The following is a 15260-nucleotide window of genomic DNA, read 5'->3' on the forward strand; positions in this document are numbered from 1 at the left end:
TCCTCGGGGCAGGGAAGCCTCAGGAAACTTACATTCATGGCAAAAGGGGAAGCAAACACATCCTTCCTCACATGGCAGCAGGAAAGAGAAGGGCTGAGCAAAAGGGGGAAAAGACGCTTATAAAACCATCAGATCTCGGGAAAACTCACTACTTTCATGATAATAGCAAGCAGATAGTTGTCCCCATGATTCAATTACCTCCCACCAGGTCCCTCTTATGATACATTGGAATTATGGGAACTACGCTTCAAGATGAGATTTGGATGGGGACACAGTCAAACCATATCAATATGCTTATAATGTCCCATGTTTGCATTTTAACTGGTCATGGATATAATTGATGTGAAAATTATAGAATTCTAAATAGAAAAAATAAATGAAATAATTTTTGATTTAGAAAATCATAAAATGTTAAAATTTGTTTTTGTCAAAAGAAGTATCAGGAAATGAAATACAAACTTAAGAAAAATTATTGACTGTATCATTTAGGGACAGCAGAAATTATTTTATAGCATATTTGCCTAATAACATAATCTTTCCATTTCAGTTGATGAGGACTTTAGTATCTGTGAACTAATATTTTATTTATGTCTATATTCCTAATCTTACCTGAAACAACAAAGCTGTATGGGGAAGCACCAACTTCCTCCTGACTCATACCTTCATCTTGGTCCTGTCAAACCCACAGATGGAAGAAAACAAGAAAACCACTTTTGCTTTGAGGATTTGTTACATGTTAGCACCCCACTTATGTGTGATAGAATTTGATCTCTGGACTGTTACCAATTTTAATATACATAGACAGAGAAGTAAAATTTAGAAAAAAGCAGAAAATACATTTCACAAACTTTTTAATTAGCACCCGAAGGCTGAAACCCAGGATTAGCTGAAGTTGCAAAATAAATATAAAAGAACACCTTTTAGCTAGAAAATGATATTTTTAGCAACATATGTAACAAGCAGGAAGTGATCCATTTACTGCTTGATGGAACTAATATTAGTTTGGCTGCTAATGGAGAGAAAACAGAAACATTCCAACACTTTTGCTCCTGCTTTCTCCATCTAAGAAAAATTGTCTTCAAATTGAGAAGGTTAGAGTAAAATTCATTAAAAGAAAGTAATCCACTGGTTTAGAAGGAGCAGGAAGATAGTAAGAGTAGACCCACTGCTTTGAATTAGGCTTGCCAAATAATTGCTCAGAGTAGCCAGTCAGCCAGCAGGAATGATCAAAATATGATAGCTCAAAAATACTGGAGAAACACTTAAGAAGAGGACCAAGGTATAGGAGATTGGTGTATTGTCCCAATTGTGCAAAGGAAGGAAAACATTCTCATGGAGTTTAGCATATTAAATGTTACTATTTAGATAAACTGTAGAATATATTACTAAATCAATGGTTTGGAATACTTCAGATAAGACAACAGGGCTCCCAGTGCCATCGGTGTGTGATGTTCCCCTTCCCGAGTCCAAGTGATCTCATTGTTCAATTCCCACCTATAAGTGAGAACATGTGGTGTTTGGTTTTCTGTTTTTGCGATAGTTTGCTGAGAATGATAGTTTCCAGCTGCATCTACGACCCTACAAAGGACACAAACTCATCCTTTTTTATGGCTGCATAGTATTCCATGGCATATATGTGCCACATTTTCTTAATCCAGTCTGTCACTGATGGACCTGATGTAAATGATGAGTTGATGGGTGCTGATGAGTTGATGGGTGCAGCACACCAACATGGCACAAGTATACATATGTAACAAACCTGCACGTTGTGCACATGTACCCTAGAACTTAAAGTATAATTAAAAAAAAAAGAAAAAGACAACAGGGCTTCCTTAAAAACAAGCACTGCCAACTAAGCCCTTATTTATAGTTTTGTTTGTTTGTTTGTTTGTTAGATTGGGAGAATGTCATAAAGCTACGTGTTGCATATTGATTTTTACTTGATGTTTGACAAATTTTTGCCTGAAATCCTTAGGAAAGATATTGAAAAGTCTTGATAGAATGATGACATTCAAACATTTTCACTGACAGGCTCCTAAAAGCAGAAGATAGTGAACACTCTGGCCTGAGATAGAAAGCAAAATAAAGCTCAAAAATATTTACGTCTCATTATTACCTTCAGAAGTTATAACATTTGTGTATATATAATTAAAAGTAATACTCCAAATGATTTGCCAATTAAACTATTTAGTTTTTTTCTCCAAATCTTCAAACAAAATTAATATCTAAATGAATCAATCAAATCTTCAAGCAATATTGATGTGACTAGAATATGCCTTAGATGTATTCTGTGGCTTCGAGCACTTCCTCATATCCACAACCTACCACTAGGGTTCCTTTGTCCTGAATTTGAGGATTGTAGAACCAGATGAATATTCAAACTGCACCGATAAATATTCTATTCCTGAAATGCAAGGAACTGTCTATGGTCATTCACAAGATTCTATTCTTGGACCTAATATTTTTTAAATGTCTATCACTGCATGAATGAAAATGAATAAAACATTCCTATCAATGTGTAAATGGCATAAAGCTAGAAGAGAAAGTTTATGTTTTACTAGATAATCAAGTTCCAAATTGTTAGTGTTGACTGAATAATAAGCCTAAATTTGAAACAGCCCAGATAAAGTATAAGTTCAAAATCAATTACATGGAGACTAGATGGAAGAATCCTGGTTTGACAGTTGTTCAGATTCCTTAAGTTGAAGGTAAATTCGGTGTGTGTATTGCACAAATCATATTTGCGATAACTATTTTAATATAATTGTGGTCTCTATGTCAGAAGAATTTTGCTAAGATAAAGAGATCTAATGTCTTACACTATTCTCTCCTAGTCAGATCACATCTGTAATAATGTGTCAATTCTGGATACTAAATTTTTAACAGAAACGTTGAAACCCAAGAGAAAGACAGAGAAAGAGAACTAAGATGATCAGCCTAGAAACTGTACCAAGTGATGAAAACTAAAAGAAAGATATTTCAAAGCAAGCCATAGATGGTGTCAAATATTGAAAGCTTGTCATGTAGAGGAGGTGAGTGTGGAGGTTTGGTGATGTCAAAGGACAAACGTAGTGCCAGTAAGGTAGGGAGGAATGATTGCTTATATGTGACATACTAGAGTCTGTGATTTTAGAGGTGGTGTATATTTCTGTCCAGTAAATGCTCATTTGTGTTGGTCGAGGCCTAAGTAGAAGTGAAGATCGTCTTTACAGGAATTGAAGTGACCTTTTAAAATGCTGAGAGATAGTTTGGTATTATTGTGAAGGAGGAGTCAAAGGCCTTACAAATAAAAAAATGACCCAAATCTCAGTTAATGATGACAGAAAAAAGTGATAAAGTGTAGCGTAGGAAAGAATGTGAAGCTCAAAGAATGGGCACTGACCTGCAGTCAAAAAGTGTCATATTAGAAGGGGTAATGAAAAGCTCGGAAAATATTACCACCACTTCTTGATCCTGTAGTTTCGAATGTGGACAAATGAAGAGACATAGTCATTTATTGAAAACACCTGTCACGTAACCGGTACAAAGTACTCACTTTTAAGATGAGCATAGATGCTCAAAATACATGCCTCAGGGTCTGCAAAAGAGAATGTGCCTCAGCAGTGTCAGGTTTGGATAGAACCCAGGTTACCAGAATTTTCATGTCTCAAATTCTGTCAAACACGCCTACCTTTAAAATTGACTTTCTTTTTTTCTCCTCTCTCCATCCTTTGTCTTCTTTTGCTTGACAACTGTTTATCAAAAACCAAATATGTGCTAGGCTTTAGGCTAAGTCTAAGAGAAATAAATCACAGGGAAAAATGGAAGAGAAAAGATATACAGTATGAGTCCCCATCTAGGAGGAATTTATTTTTTGTGGAAAAGGTAGATCTTAAAAAAGATTTAGTATTCTGATATGTTTCAAAGACTTATGCACTGTGTGTTCCAGTAGATAAAAAGAGGTGGTCTTTGAACTAAATATTGAGAAATGTTAACTAGTTGGAGAAAGGTGAGGAGATAGCGAGGAATGCTTCCCCAACAATCTTAAATACATGTTCACCAAAGGGAAGAGTAAAATAAAGCTAGAGAAGGAAGAGGAAGTCAGGCAGTAGAACCAGGAGAGGTTAGCAAAGGCCAGACGGTTGTGTATTATTTTGATTTCCCTGGACGTGTATCCTTTATGTAATTTATATATTTTCCTGTTGGGTCTTTACTGCCTAATTCCAACCTGGATGTTGATTCATGGACTAGTTTTAGCTGTATAGCAGATTTCAGCCATTCTTTTGTAGTCTATCTACTAATTATTGGGCAAAGTGGGGAGTGGCTGGGATGGGGAGTGAAAATAGTCAGTCCTAACATGTCCTTATGAAAGACAAACTTGCATTGCACGTAATGCATTGAGTGTTCAATGTTTCTTCAAAAAAGGCCTATAAGTATTATATATGTAAAATGATACTTCACAAACACAAATGATTGAAGATTTACATGGTATGTAAAAGAAAACTCACGAGGCACTGTTAGGAAGTTCTTATTAAAAACTCTGCATAGCATCAGACTCTAATTGTCTCAATAGCCAGAGCTTGGTATCATCCTGTGATGCGGGTAGACTACTTTAAAAATTTCCTCTATGATTAAATATACCCCGAGGACAATCCATATACTCTCCCGTATGTTTTTAGGAAAAACCATGATAACAATATCCTTCTAAAAATCTGAAAAACACAAATGCTTTAAGATGGAATTAATTTTCATCACTACATTGATTCCTCATTTTTTAATTTTATATTAAGTTTTTCCTTCAGGGGAAATATAACATTAAGCAGCTTTTATTGACCTAGGATTCCTTTTGGTATTACGTTTTCTGAATAATTTTTAACTTCAAAAAATAAGCAGATTTGATGATCAATCGACAGTATAATAGTATCTCTGGCAAAACTTAATTGTAAGAATGCAGTTAACCTTAGCAAAAAAAAAAATGGCTATAATTTATTTTTCAATCTGTGTAGAAAGAAGCTAATAACATGGTTGCCTTAGAAGAAGCAAGTGTTAATGTAAACACACATGCACAAACAGTTAATAGTTTATGATATTTGTGAAATCAATGAATTACAATGCATGTGTACACCTGTATAATTTTGTATAGATCCTTGATCACTATAATATTTATAAATGGTCCTATTCTTTCATTATTTCCTTGCAGAATCTCCATATACACAAACATACACACAGTTGACTGCTTTCTTTTTATGTACCTATGACACTCATATATGAGATCAAGTTGATATTTTTCCATCTGAATAACTAGAATGCAAAAACTTAACATATTCAGAAAATGTATTATTCAGTTTGCCCTTCCAATCTTAAACCCTTAGATTCTTACCTCCTCAGAGAGAAATAAGGGCCAATGATTTTCTAAGGTCTAACACTAACAGCCTTATCTCTGTCAAAATTTCTTTCTTTCTTTTTTTAATCTTCTCTTTCACACCAAAATAAGCTGAAAAAGCAATTGAGGCATATAATCAGACAAGACTTCATTCTCAATGACAAAATTGTCCAGGAAATGACAAAAGAAACCTTCTGCTTAATAACCCAGTAAACCAGCTATCTATGACATGAACAGAAGCAGTTGAGACAATTATTTTTTTTCCCTTATTCTTGATGACTGGTGTCAATGATTCTAATGATCACTTTCTAATGTCTTTTCAGATTTCCAACCTTTACATATATGACACAGTGCTTCTGCTTGCTAATGCCTTTCATAAGAAGCTGGAAGACCGAAAGTGGCACAGCATGGCAAGTCTGTCATGTATCAGAAAGAACTCTAAGCCATGGCAGGGTGGGCGCTCCATGTTGGAGACCATCAAGAAGGTAACTTCTTAATTTTCATGTAAAAAGGATATGGTAAATAATTATTTGACATATTTTAGAAAAAGGGTTTCCTCTCTAATATTTCTGCCAAATCAAAGCAAAAAACAGTGTAATGGGGAAATAAAATATTGTAAAAGGAAAAATGTGAGAAAGTCATCAACATATAAAAAGGGGAGGCTTCCTTATTTATTTATAAGGGAATTTTATGTGAGTAAAAAAGTGCATGGTTGAGATATACTGACTTGACTGTCACTAGCATTAGAGATACTGAAATTATTTTGATGCCTGTCACAAAGTACAAAAGACTTTTAAAAAACACACACCATCCACTAAAAGAATTAACAGTAGACTCAGTGAGCACTTTTCCAGTTAGGTAATATACATGGTAAGAGATTGAATGTGATGGTCTTTAATTTATCTCATGATAAGGATAGGATTCATAAGCAGATAACATGTTGCAGCATTTGTGAACTATTTGGGGTAACTGATTGCATTCTTCTTCTTCACTGTCAATGTGTTGCTTATCCCGGCTGTGAATCTGTTTGGCTTAGCTACCTGTTCCATTCCCAGAAGGCAGTTTATGTTGTTTAGCTCCTCTCAGTGGTATAAGCATTCTGCAGTTTATTAGACTCTTTGTCATGTCATCCTTCCTGACATTTTCCATTTGTCTTGCACAGACTCTTGGATTTAAAATGAAATGATTAATAAAACAAACAAATTCTCCCATACCCTTTACACAAAGGAGACAGACATTTGGAAGCTTATATTTTTATTTTATCCATCCTTTTTCTTTCTGCATTTATTTTCCTTTCTTCTCTGAAAACCAAAGAAAAATAGCTAGTCAAATGAAATATAAATGACCTTAAAAAGTCAGAGTAAAATATAAAAAATTAATACTAGAAGTAAGCTAGGAGTACAAAAACTAGAAGTAGAGGAAATAAATATTTTAAATAGAGAAGAGCCTGAATCTTTCTCTTGGTACTTGTATCAGTCCCTTTTCTGCTGTTCTAACTGCTTACCACAAATTGGGAAATGCATAAAAAACAGAAGTTTTTTCCTCATGGTTCTCAAGGCTGGGACGTCCAAGACCGTGGCAACCACATCTGGAGAGGGTCATCTCATGGCAGAAGGGCATCACATGGTGAGCAGCTGCACAAGATAGAGCGAAAAAGGGGGCCAAGACTTCCTGGATAACTAATCGACTCCCATTATTGGGCATTAATCTATTCATGAAGTGGCATCCTCATAACCTAATCACCTCAATGTTCCCATCCTTAATACCATTACAATAGCAAATAAGTTTCAATGTGAGTTTAGGAGGGGACACTAAAATCGTGGTACTCCATCCCTGGACCCCCAAAACTCATGTCCTTCTTACATATAAAATATATTCATTCTATCCCTATAGTTCCAAAAGTTTTAACTTGTTTCAGCATTAACTCAAAAGTCCAAATTTCAAAGTCTCATTTAAATCAGATATGGGTGAGACTCACATGATTCATCATGACGCAAATTTCTTCCAGCTGTGAAACTATGAATTCAAAACTGATTACCTACTTCCAAAATGCAGTGGTGGGACAGTCATAGGATAGACATTTCTATTCCAAAACAGAGAAATAGGCAAGAAAAGAACGATAACTGGTCCTAAGTAAGTCTAAAACCCAACACAAAAAATAACATTAAATCATAAAGTCAAGAAACAATATCCTTTTATTCCATGTCCTAATTTCTGAATCCACTAGGACAGGGATTGGGCCTGCAAGGCCTCAGGCAACCCTGTTCCCAGGGCTTTGATGGACTCAGCTTCTGTAGCTCTCACAGGTTGGAGTCACACACAGTTTTAGTCCTACAGTTCTGTGGTCTTAGGGATGGTCCCACTTCCATGGCTCCAGTAGTCATTGCCCTAATGGAAACTCTTTGTGGCAAGTCCAACCCTACATTTTTACTCAACATTGTCTTAGTAGGGGCTCTCTGTGGTGGCTTCACTCTGGAGACAAGTCTCTGCCTAGGTCTTCATGCTTTTTGCGACATCCTTGGAAATCTTGGTGCAGGAACCCATAGCCACAGTTCTCACACTCTGTATTCCTGAAGGTATAACACCATATTGATGCTACCACAGCTTACCATTTGCACTCTACAGAGTGACAGCCCAAGCTTCACCTGGGTTCACTTGAGCCATAACTGGGGCAGCTGAAGAATGTTACACTGGAATGTGGGGAGAAGAGTTGCTAGGTGACCCTGGACAGGGAGCCTATGATGAGTGCCTTGGGTATATCCCCTGAAATCATTTTGCCTTCCTAGAGCCTGTGAGGGCAGCAGCAGCTTCAGAGATTTTTGAAATTCCTTTTAAATTCCTTTTAAATCTTTCTCCTATTGTCCTGATAAATAGCACATCGCTCCTTTATAGCCATATTAATATCTTTAGCAAACACTACTTGACTGCACCCTTGGCATTCTCTCCTCAGAATCTCGCCTTGTCACCCAGGCTGGAGTGCAATGGTGTGATCTTGGCTCATTGAAGCCTCCACCTGCTGAGTTCAGGCAATTCTCCTGCTCCAGCCTCCTGAGTAGCTGGGAATACAGCCGTGTACCACCACACCTGGCTAATTTGTTTTGTATTTTCAGTAGAAACAGGGTTTCACTATGTTGGCCAGACTGGTCTTGATCTCCTGACCTCATGATCTGCCTGCCTTGGCCTCACAAAGTGCTGGAACTACAGGTGTGAGCCACCGCACCTAGCCCTGAACATACGTTTTCACTCTTTACATAGCCAGCCTGTAAGTTTTTCAAATGTTTTGTCTGCTTCTCTCTTAAATATAAAATCTATCTTTAAGTCATTTCTCTCTCACAGATCTTACTACATATAGGTAAAAGTAGCCAGGCAGAAGCCCGAATGCTCTGCTGTTTAGAAATTTCTTCAACCAGATACTCTAGTTCATTGCCCCTAAGTTCTGCATTCTACAGAGTCCTAGAATATGGCCACAATTCAGCCAGGGTGTTTGTTACGTTGCAGCAAAGATGGCTTTCAATCCAGTTTCCAATACCCTGTTCCTCATTTCTTTCTGAGACTTCATCAGAATATCCTTTACTCTCCAGATTTTTATGAGTATTCTGATCACAACAAATTAAATAAACTCTTAAGAAGATTCAGAATTTCTCTACAGCTCTCTCTTCCAAGCCCTCACTAGAATTGTCCTTAAAGCTCTGCTCACAGCAGTACAGTTTTTTATTCCTAGTCTGATCATTCAAATTCTTCAAGCCCCTACCTTTATGGAGTTCCAAAGTCACTTCCACATATTCAAATATGTATTATAGCAACAGCTCCACTGATTGGTACCAGTTTTCTCTCTTGATTTGTTTCTGCTGCTAGAATACGATAGACTTTGTAATTTAGTAAGAACAGAAATTTATTTGGCACACAGTTCTGGAACTGGGACATCCAAGGGCTCGGGGCTGGCATCTGATAAGGGTTATCCTAGGTGAAAGGACACCACTTGGCAAGCAAGTGCATGAGACAGAGACAAAAAGGGGACCAAACTCTTGTGACAATTAACCCACTACTGCAATAACAGCATTATTCCATTCATGAAGGCAGAACTCTCATGACCTCAATCATCTCTTAAAGTTTCTACTTCTTAATACCATTACAATGGCAATTACATTTCAAGATGAGTTTTGGTAGGGATTTCAAACCATCGTGATGTTGTGTCTTCTTTGCCAAGGAAAATTTTTATGAGAATTTTGGCTGTTATCAACACAAGTACTTGAGGATTAAATGTATTGAATATATTGGCAGAGAAAGACTTTTCAACTGAAAAATGAATAAGTCTAATCTAGCTTCAAGGTGTTGCCAAAATCTTCCAGCCTCATCTATGTAGAGAGCTGACAGGTATAAATCCAAGGGAGGTTGTTGAACATGATTCTAATCCTGCCAATTTATTAATTCATGGTTTGGCTAGGATGCAGGAACCTGAATATATTTATTCTTCTGAAGCTTTCATACAAAGACAAAATAATAGATTAGTAGGTTGCTTAGGAAACACTTATTTAGTGAGAGGATCAGGAGGAATATTATGTCATATTCCTCATAACATGTCAATATTTCTCATGTAGAAATTTAATATATAAGATACTGCTATTAGAAAATTTATAACCCAAACAATTATTTAATACAATAATTATGAAATTTTATTTTGTGGACTATGCGTGCATTTGTCCCTCTCAGCTTTTGCCCCAGTGTCACGTTTTAAAGAAATATATCCATTATTTGTGTCAAGAAACTCAGTTTGAATAATATACATGATTACAAGTGTTCAATTTTATATTTTTGTCTCATATTTCAAATTTACCTTAAAATGGCTTTTTTTAAAAATTGTATTCCTTTCTGCATCATATGTGTGGTTCTGGTCACCTGTTTAGATGTCAGTGCTGATGATACTCCACACATCAAGTGAGAAAGAAAGTTCATTATTCACATAGAGACTCCCAGGAAGAGCAGAATGGCCCCAACCAGATTCAGGCTGGTTTGGGCAAAACAGAGGGAGTTGCCTGGGCCTTTTTGGTGACTAGAGGTTAGGGCTGGGAAAAGGTTTCCACTCATGTGGGCTGGAGATTTGAGAAGGTCAAGTTTTCCACAGGTGTCAAATAAGTAGGTGCAGGATGGCCTGTTTTAATCAGACTGTACAGATGTGGGGTCAAAGAAAGGGAGGGTAAGGCTTAAAAAGAAGTCAGTAGCCAGCAACACAAATGAGGTCAGGCTCTTATTACAATGGGAATATTCTAGTGATAAAATTTTTAATTACATTCAAGTAAATACAAAATGCCTATATTAAGGGCATGCTACATACACATTACAAGTCTGTGTGCTGCTGCACAAATTACAAGCAAGAAGAGAACAAGTTCCTATCCCTAATTTATGTTCTTATTATGGGGAATGAAACAAAAGAACTAAAAATAATGTCATTGACATAGTAGTGTAAATGCCACTAATGGGCAAGGTTGCTGTTTCTCAGGTACTCTTGTGTACCTGAGCTTTCTAATTTATTGTTTGAATTGGTAGAATAAGTGCCTCCTCATTTGTATTCTTTTTTAAAAATTAATGGTTAATGCTTGCATGTTAATTTCTGCCAAATATTATCAGCAGCCCTGTGCCATTGTTATTTGCATGGATGTTGTATAATATTTTTGAAGAAATTATAGTTTCAAAACTGTTGAGTCTTTCCATCTATAATATGGCATCTATCCATATAGTCAGCTTTTTGTTACCCTGATTAAAGATTTATAGTGTTCTTCACACATATTTTCATTGTATTTGTTTCTAAAATTTTATAGGATGTGTGTGTGTGCATGCGTGTGTGTGTGCATGTGCGTGTGTGTGCATGCTATCATAAATGAGATATGTTCCATTAGATTTTCAAACTAGTTATTGTAGGTGTTAAAGGAAGATATTGATGTTTCATATATTTTATGACTGACCTGATCAACATTCCAAACTTATCTACTGGTTCTCTTGTATTTTTTAAATACAGATTGATATCATTGTCAAATAAAATTAATCACTCCAATTCTAATACTGTATGTATTGACATGGACTTAAAAAGCAGCATGCAACAAGTATACTCTTAAACACACCAGGGGCATTATCTGAAAAGAGGATTTTAAAAAATTTTGTAAAGAAAGTATTCTTCTATTTTTATTTTACTATATTATGCACTTAAGTTCTTTTACATTTTTATTAGTAACTTATGCAGTTACAGAGTAGCAAGTCACAATAAAGTTAAACTAACCTTTTTACTCCATGTTTAGGTATAGAAAACTGAGCTTCAGAAAAATTAAATGATGTACTAAGTGTTGCGTAGCTAACTAGCTTTAAATACCAGGTTTTTTGGTTTCTAATTTGGTGTCTGTATACTGTGCCATTTACCATTTTTGTTGTTCATGGCAATCATTTTTGTTCACTCTTGTCAAAGTCACTTGGCTAAACATGCACACCAAGAAATTACAGGAATAAACACCCTTGGTTAATATTAAATAAACCATATTTAAGTTTTAATATGGCTTGTTTTTCAATTTTTAGTTTATTATGAGAAGCTATATTGTTGTAGCCTCTCATGAAAACTGTATTTATATATTGGGAAAGAGTTTTCATGTTGTATAATTAAATTTGTTAGTGTTATGTAACCTAGGGCAAGCTTTCAAACTTTTTAAACTGTATAAATACAATCAATAAATTTCAGCTGCTAAGGAAAAGAGTAGGAGAGGATTTCCACAGACTCCCACCACAATCAGTTCTTAGAACTACAATTTGAAAACCACTCCCCTGGGATATTTAGAAATCAATTTACCCAGTGCAGATCTACCTTCTTGGAATAGTGCCATGTCATTGCAACACGAGTAGCCTGTTTTTATTTACAGAAGTCTACTATATTTAAATAGAAATCATTTTTTCATTCTTTTCTTAGTGTTAATATTTTTAATACTGAAACAATTTCCAAGAGGGCACTTCATTCATGTATTCATCACTCTTTTAACAGGTATTTATCGAATGTCTATACTGTAGAATGTTCTGTGCAAATTCTTTTATGGGATTACCCCCCACCAAAAAAAAAAAAAAAAAAGAGGAAATTTAGAGACCAGTAGTGAATATTGACTAACTATACAAAGAGCTACACTCTAAGGCCAGAAACAACAAAAGGACCCAAATGTGATAAATATAGGATACTGTAGAATCTTAGAGAAGAGCGTAATGTGCTGTGGTAACACACTGAGATAGTTGCTTCACAGCCAAGAAAGACATCTGAGCCTCTGTTCAGGAATTGCCATGAACAGAAATTGCTACACCCTCTTTCTAGGGACAGCATGGATCCAATGAACAGTCATTACAAAACTAGAAATGTCTAAGTTCCTTTCTTCAAGGGGCAAGTCTGAAGGGTTATCTATAGACTGGTCCATTGGATGACTTAAACTGGTATTGTATTTGCATCAGGCTTTCATTTCTTTCTCTGTCTAGTCCCTCTTCCCTCACTCCATTGCAAGTGCTCTCTCAATAGCACTTCAAATAAACCTCCTGCATACAAGCAAATCTCCATCTCAGACCTGTTTCCTTGAGAACACAACTTAGAAAATAGATTAGAAAGATTTGCAGGGAACTGATAGCATCTTAATGGAAATTTGAAAACTAGCAGGCTTAGGATATATAAAGCTATGGAAGGAGGATATTTCAGGTGGTAGAATGCTGTAGCTGACATATATATTAGAATAAATCATTTGTACAGTGACAAAAGTTGATTAATTTACCAGAGTGCAGAGAACACATAAAATTGTTTTGACTGGAAAGTGATTTAGGAAAAAAAATTATTTTGTGGGTAAATGTAAGACACTAAATAATTTTTGGATAAAGTCAGACCTGAATGTTAGAAAGAACATCTTTACCTCTTTCATTTAAGTTTTTTAAAAACTAAGAAAAATCTTAGATTCAAAATTAAGTGATTGCATATAAAATCACTGACCATTTTCTGTGTATTCTATATTAGTAAGTGAACTAAAATTTAATAGATCCTTAAATCAAATTCTTTTGCATTGTCTTAATTGATCAATTTCTGTTAAAAGTTTTATAATTGTTTTTAATATGGAATGTGGGAAAACAGAAAATATCAGTTTATGCAATATTTCAAATATTTAAGTACCAGTACATTTTCTCATATTGATATATGTTGAGCCCAGCGTATATCAATATGATATCTGATAGTTATCTTGATATATGTTGATACCTCAAAGAGTATTTTTTGAACTGATAAAAATACTGAAATTATACCAATTCTTACATGGTAATCTATTCATTCAACAAATATTTATTGAATATGACCATATGCTGTACTACAAGATCAGAGAATAAGGAAGGAAAATAGAAATATCAAAAATAATTACAAGCATGATTTGTTCTACAAAAGGGTAAATACCAACTGTTATAGAAATATGTCATGGGAGGGCTACGTAGGCCTGAGAGTGATAGATAAGTGGAAATGTTTAGGCTAAGAAAGGAAAATTAAGAGTATTCCAGGAAAGGAGAAGGAAGAATGTTTCACACAAATGAAATAGAATGTTTCCAGGCTTGTAGGAAAGAGAGCTTAACACACCGAAGCATCTGAAATGAGCCCAAGGCAGCCAGAATAGAGACAGAATAGAGATATGGTTTCTAATTAGCTAAAAGGGGGAAAGACCACCAAGGGTTCGATAAATGATGTTGAAATTTCCAAACGTTATTCCTTTATTCAAGGAATAACGTGACACTGAAGGTTTTTTTTTTTTTTTTTTTTTTTTTTAGATGAAGTCTCGCTCTGTCATCCAGGCTGGAGTGCAGTGGCGTGATCTCAGCTCACTGTAACCTCTGCCTCCTAGGTTCAACTGATTCTCCTGCCTCAGCCTCTTGAGTAGCTGGGATTACAGGCATGCACCACCACACCCGGCGAGTTTTCGTATTTTTAGTAGAGACAGGGTTTCACCATGTTGGGCAAAGAGGTCTCAAACTCCTGACCTCAGGTGATCCGCCTGTCTCAGCCTTCCGAAGTGCTGGAATTACAGGCATAAGCCACCACATCCGGCCGACACTGAAGTATTTTAAACGGGGTGGTGATAAAATCAGATTATCCCATGCCTGCCAAGTAGAGAATTCTGCAACTGCCATTGAACCAGACTGACTGCATGACAGAACACCAATGAAGAGGCTAATCCTCTTACTTAGAGAAGACCCCGTTAGGGTATGGGCCATGGGATGGATAGAAGTAGATATCCTTGAGGATATTTACAGGATTGAAATAAGGTTTGGTGATTTAACATAAGTATGTGAGGAAGACAAAGATTAAAATAATAATTCCTAGGTTAATGGTTGGGACAAAATGAGCTCTAGTAAGTTGTCATGTTTGGTTTTGTGGGATTTTAAAAAGTCTGCATACTTAAAGAAATGGAGACATTACTTTTTGTGTAAAGCATTATGTATCATTTAGAATTTAGAAATCCAAAGGAAAGAGAGAGAATTTAGGCAAACATAATCTGGTTTACCACAAACAACATTGTCGTGAAATATAAGGTAGCGTTTTTACAAAAATGTGTGCAAATAAACTTTTTGTCATGGGGATTTAAAAACTGCCATCCATGCTCTTGGAATAGACCTCTTGTCGATTCACCAAGATACACTCCAGCTTCAGGTCATTTTAATCATAAAGTAGGTAAAGTGGAATAGATTTAATTTAATTCAATTCAACATGCACTGCTGAGCAATTCACTATGATATAATATGTTATATTGAACACACAGTTTACACAGTCCAAAGGAAAAAAATGTGAGACACAAGATGAAGGTTTCAGTTTGGGTTCTGCAGTTAACTGGTTGACTAGGCCTAAGGATCCTCTAAGATG

The 15260-nt window shown here is 35.8% G+C and overlaps 1 protein-coding gene across 2 annotated transcripts in view; it reads left to right on the plus strand.

Moving 5' to 3' along the window:
• Nucleotides 1-15260, plus strand: part of GRID2 (glutamate ionotropic receptor delta type subunit 2) — a 1491924-nt gene that overhangs the window by 931666 nt on the left and 544998 nt on the right. For both annotated transcript variants that reach the window (XM_023195441.3, XM_023195442.2), the window contains one exon: nucleotides 5686-5847. In XM_023195441.3, coding sequence (XP_023051209.1) covers nucleotides 5686-5847 — 162 coding nt within the window. The remainder of the gene's footprint in view (nucleotides 1-5685; nucleotides 5848-15260) is intronic.

This window comes from Piliocolobus tephrosceles, chromosome 3 (genome assembly GCF_002776525.5).
Source record: "Piliocolobus tephrosceles isolate RC106 chromosome 3, ASM277652v3, whole genome shotgun sequence".
NCBI lineage: Eukaryota > Metazoa > Chordata > Mammalia > Primates > Cercopithecidae > Piliocolobus > Piliocolobus tephrosceles.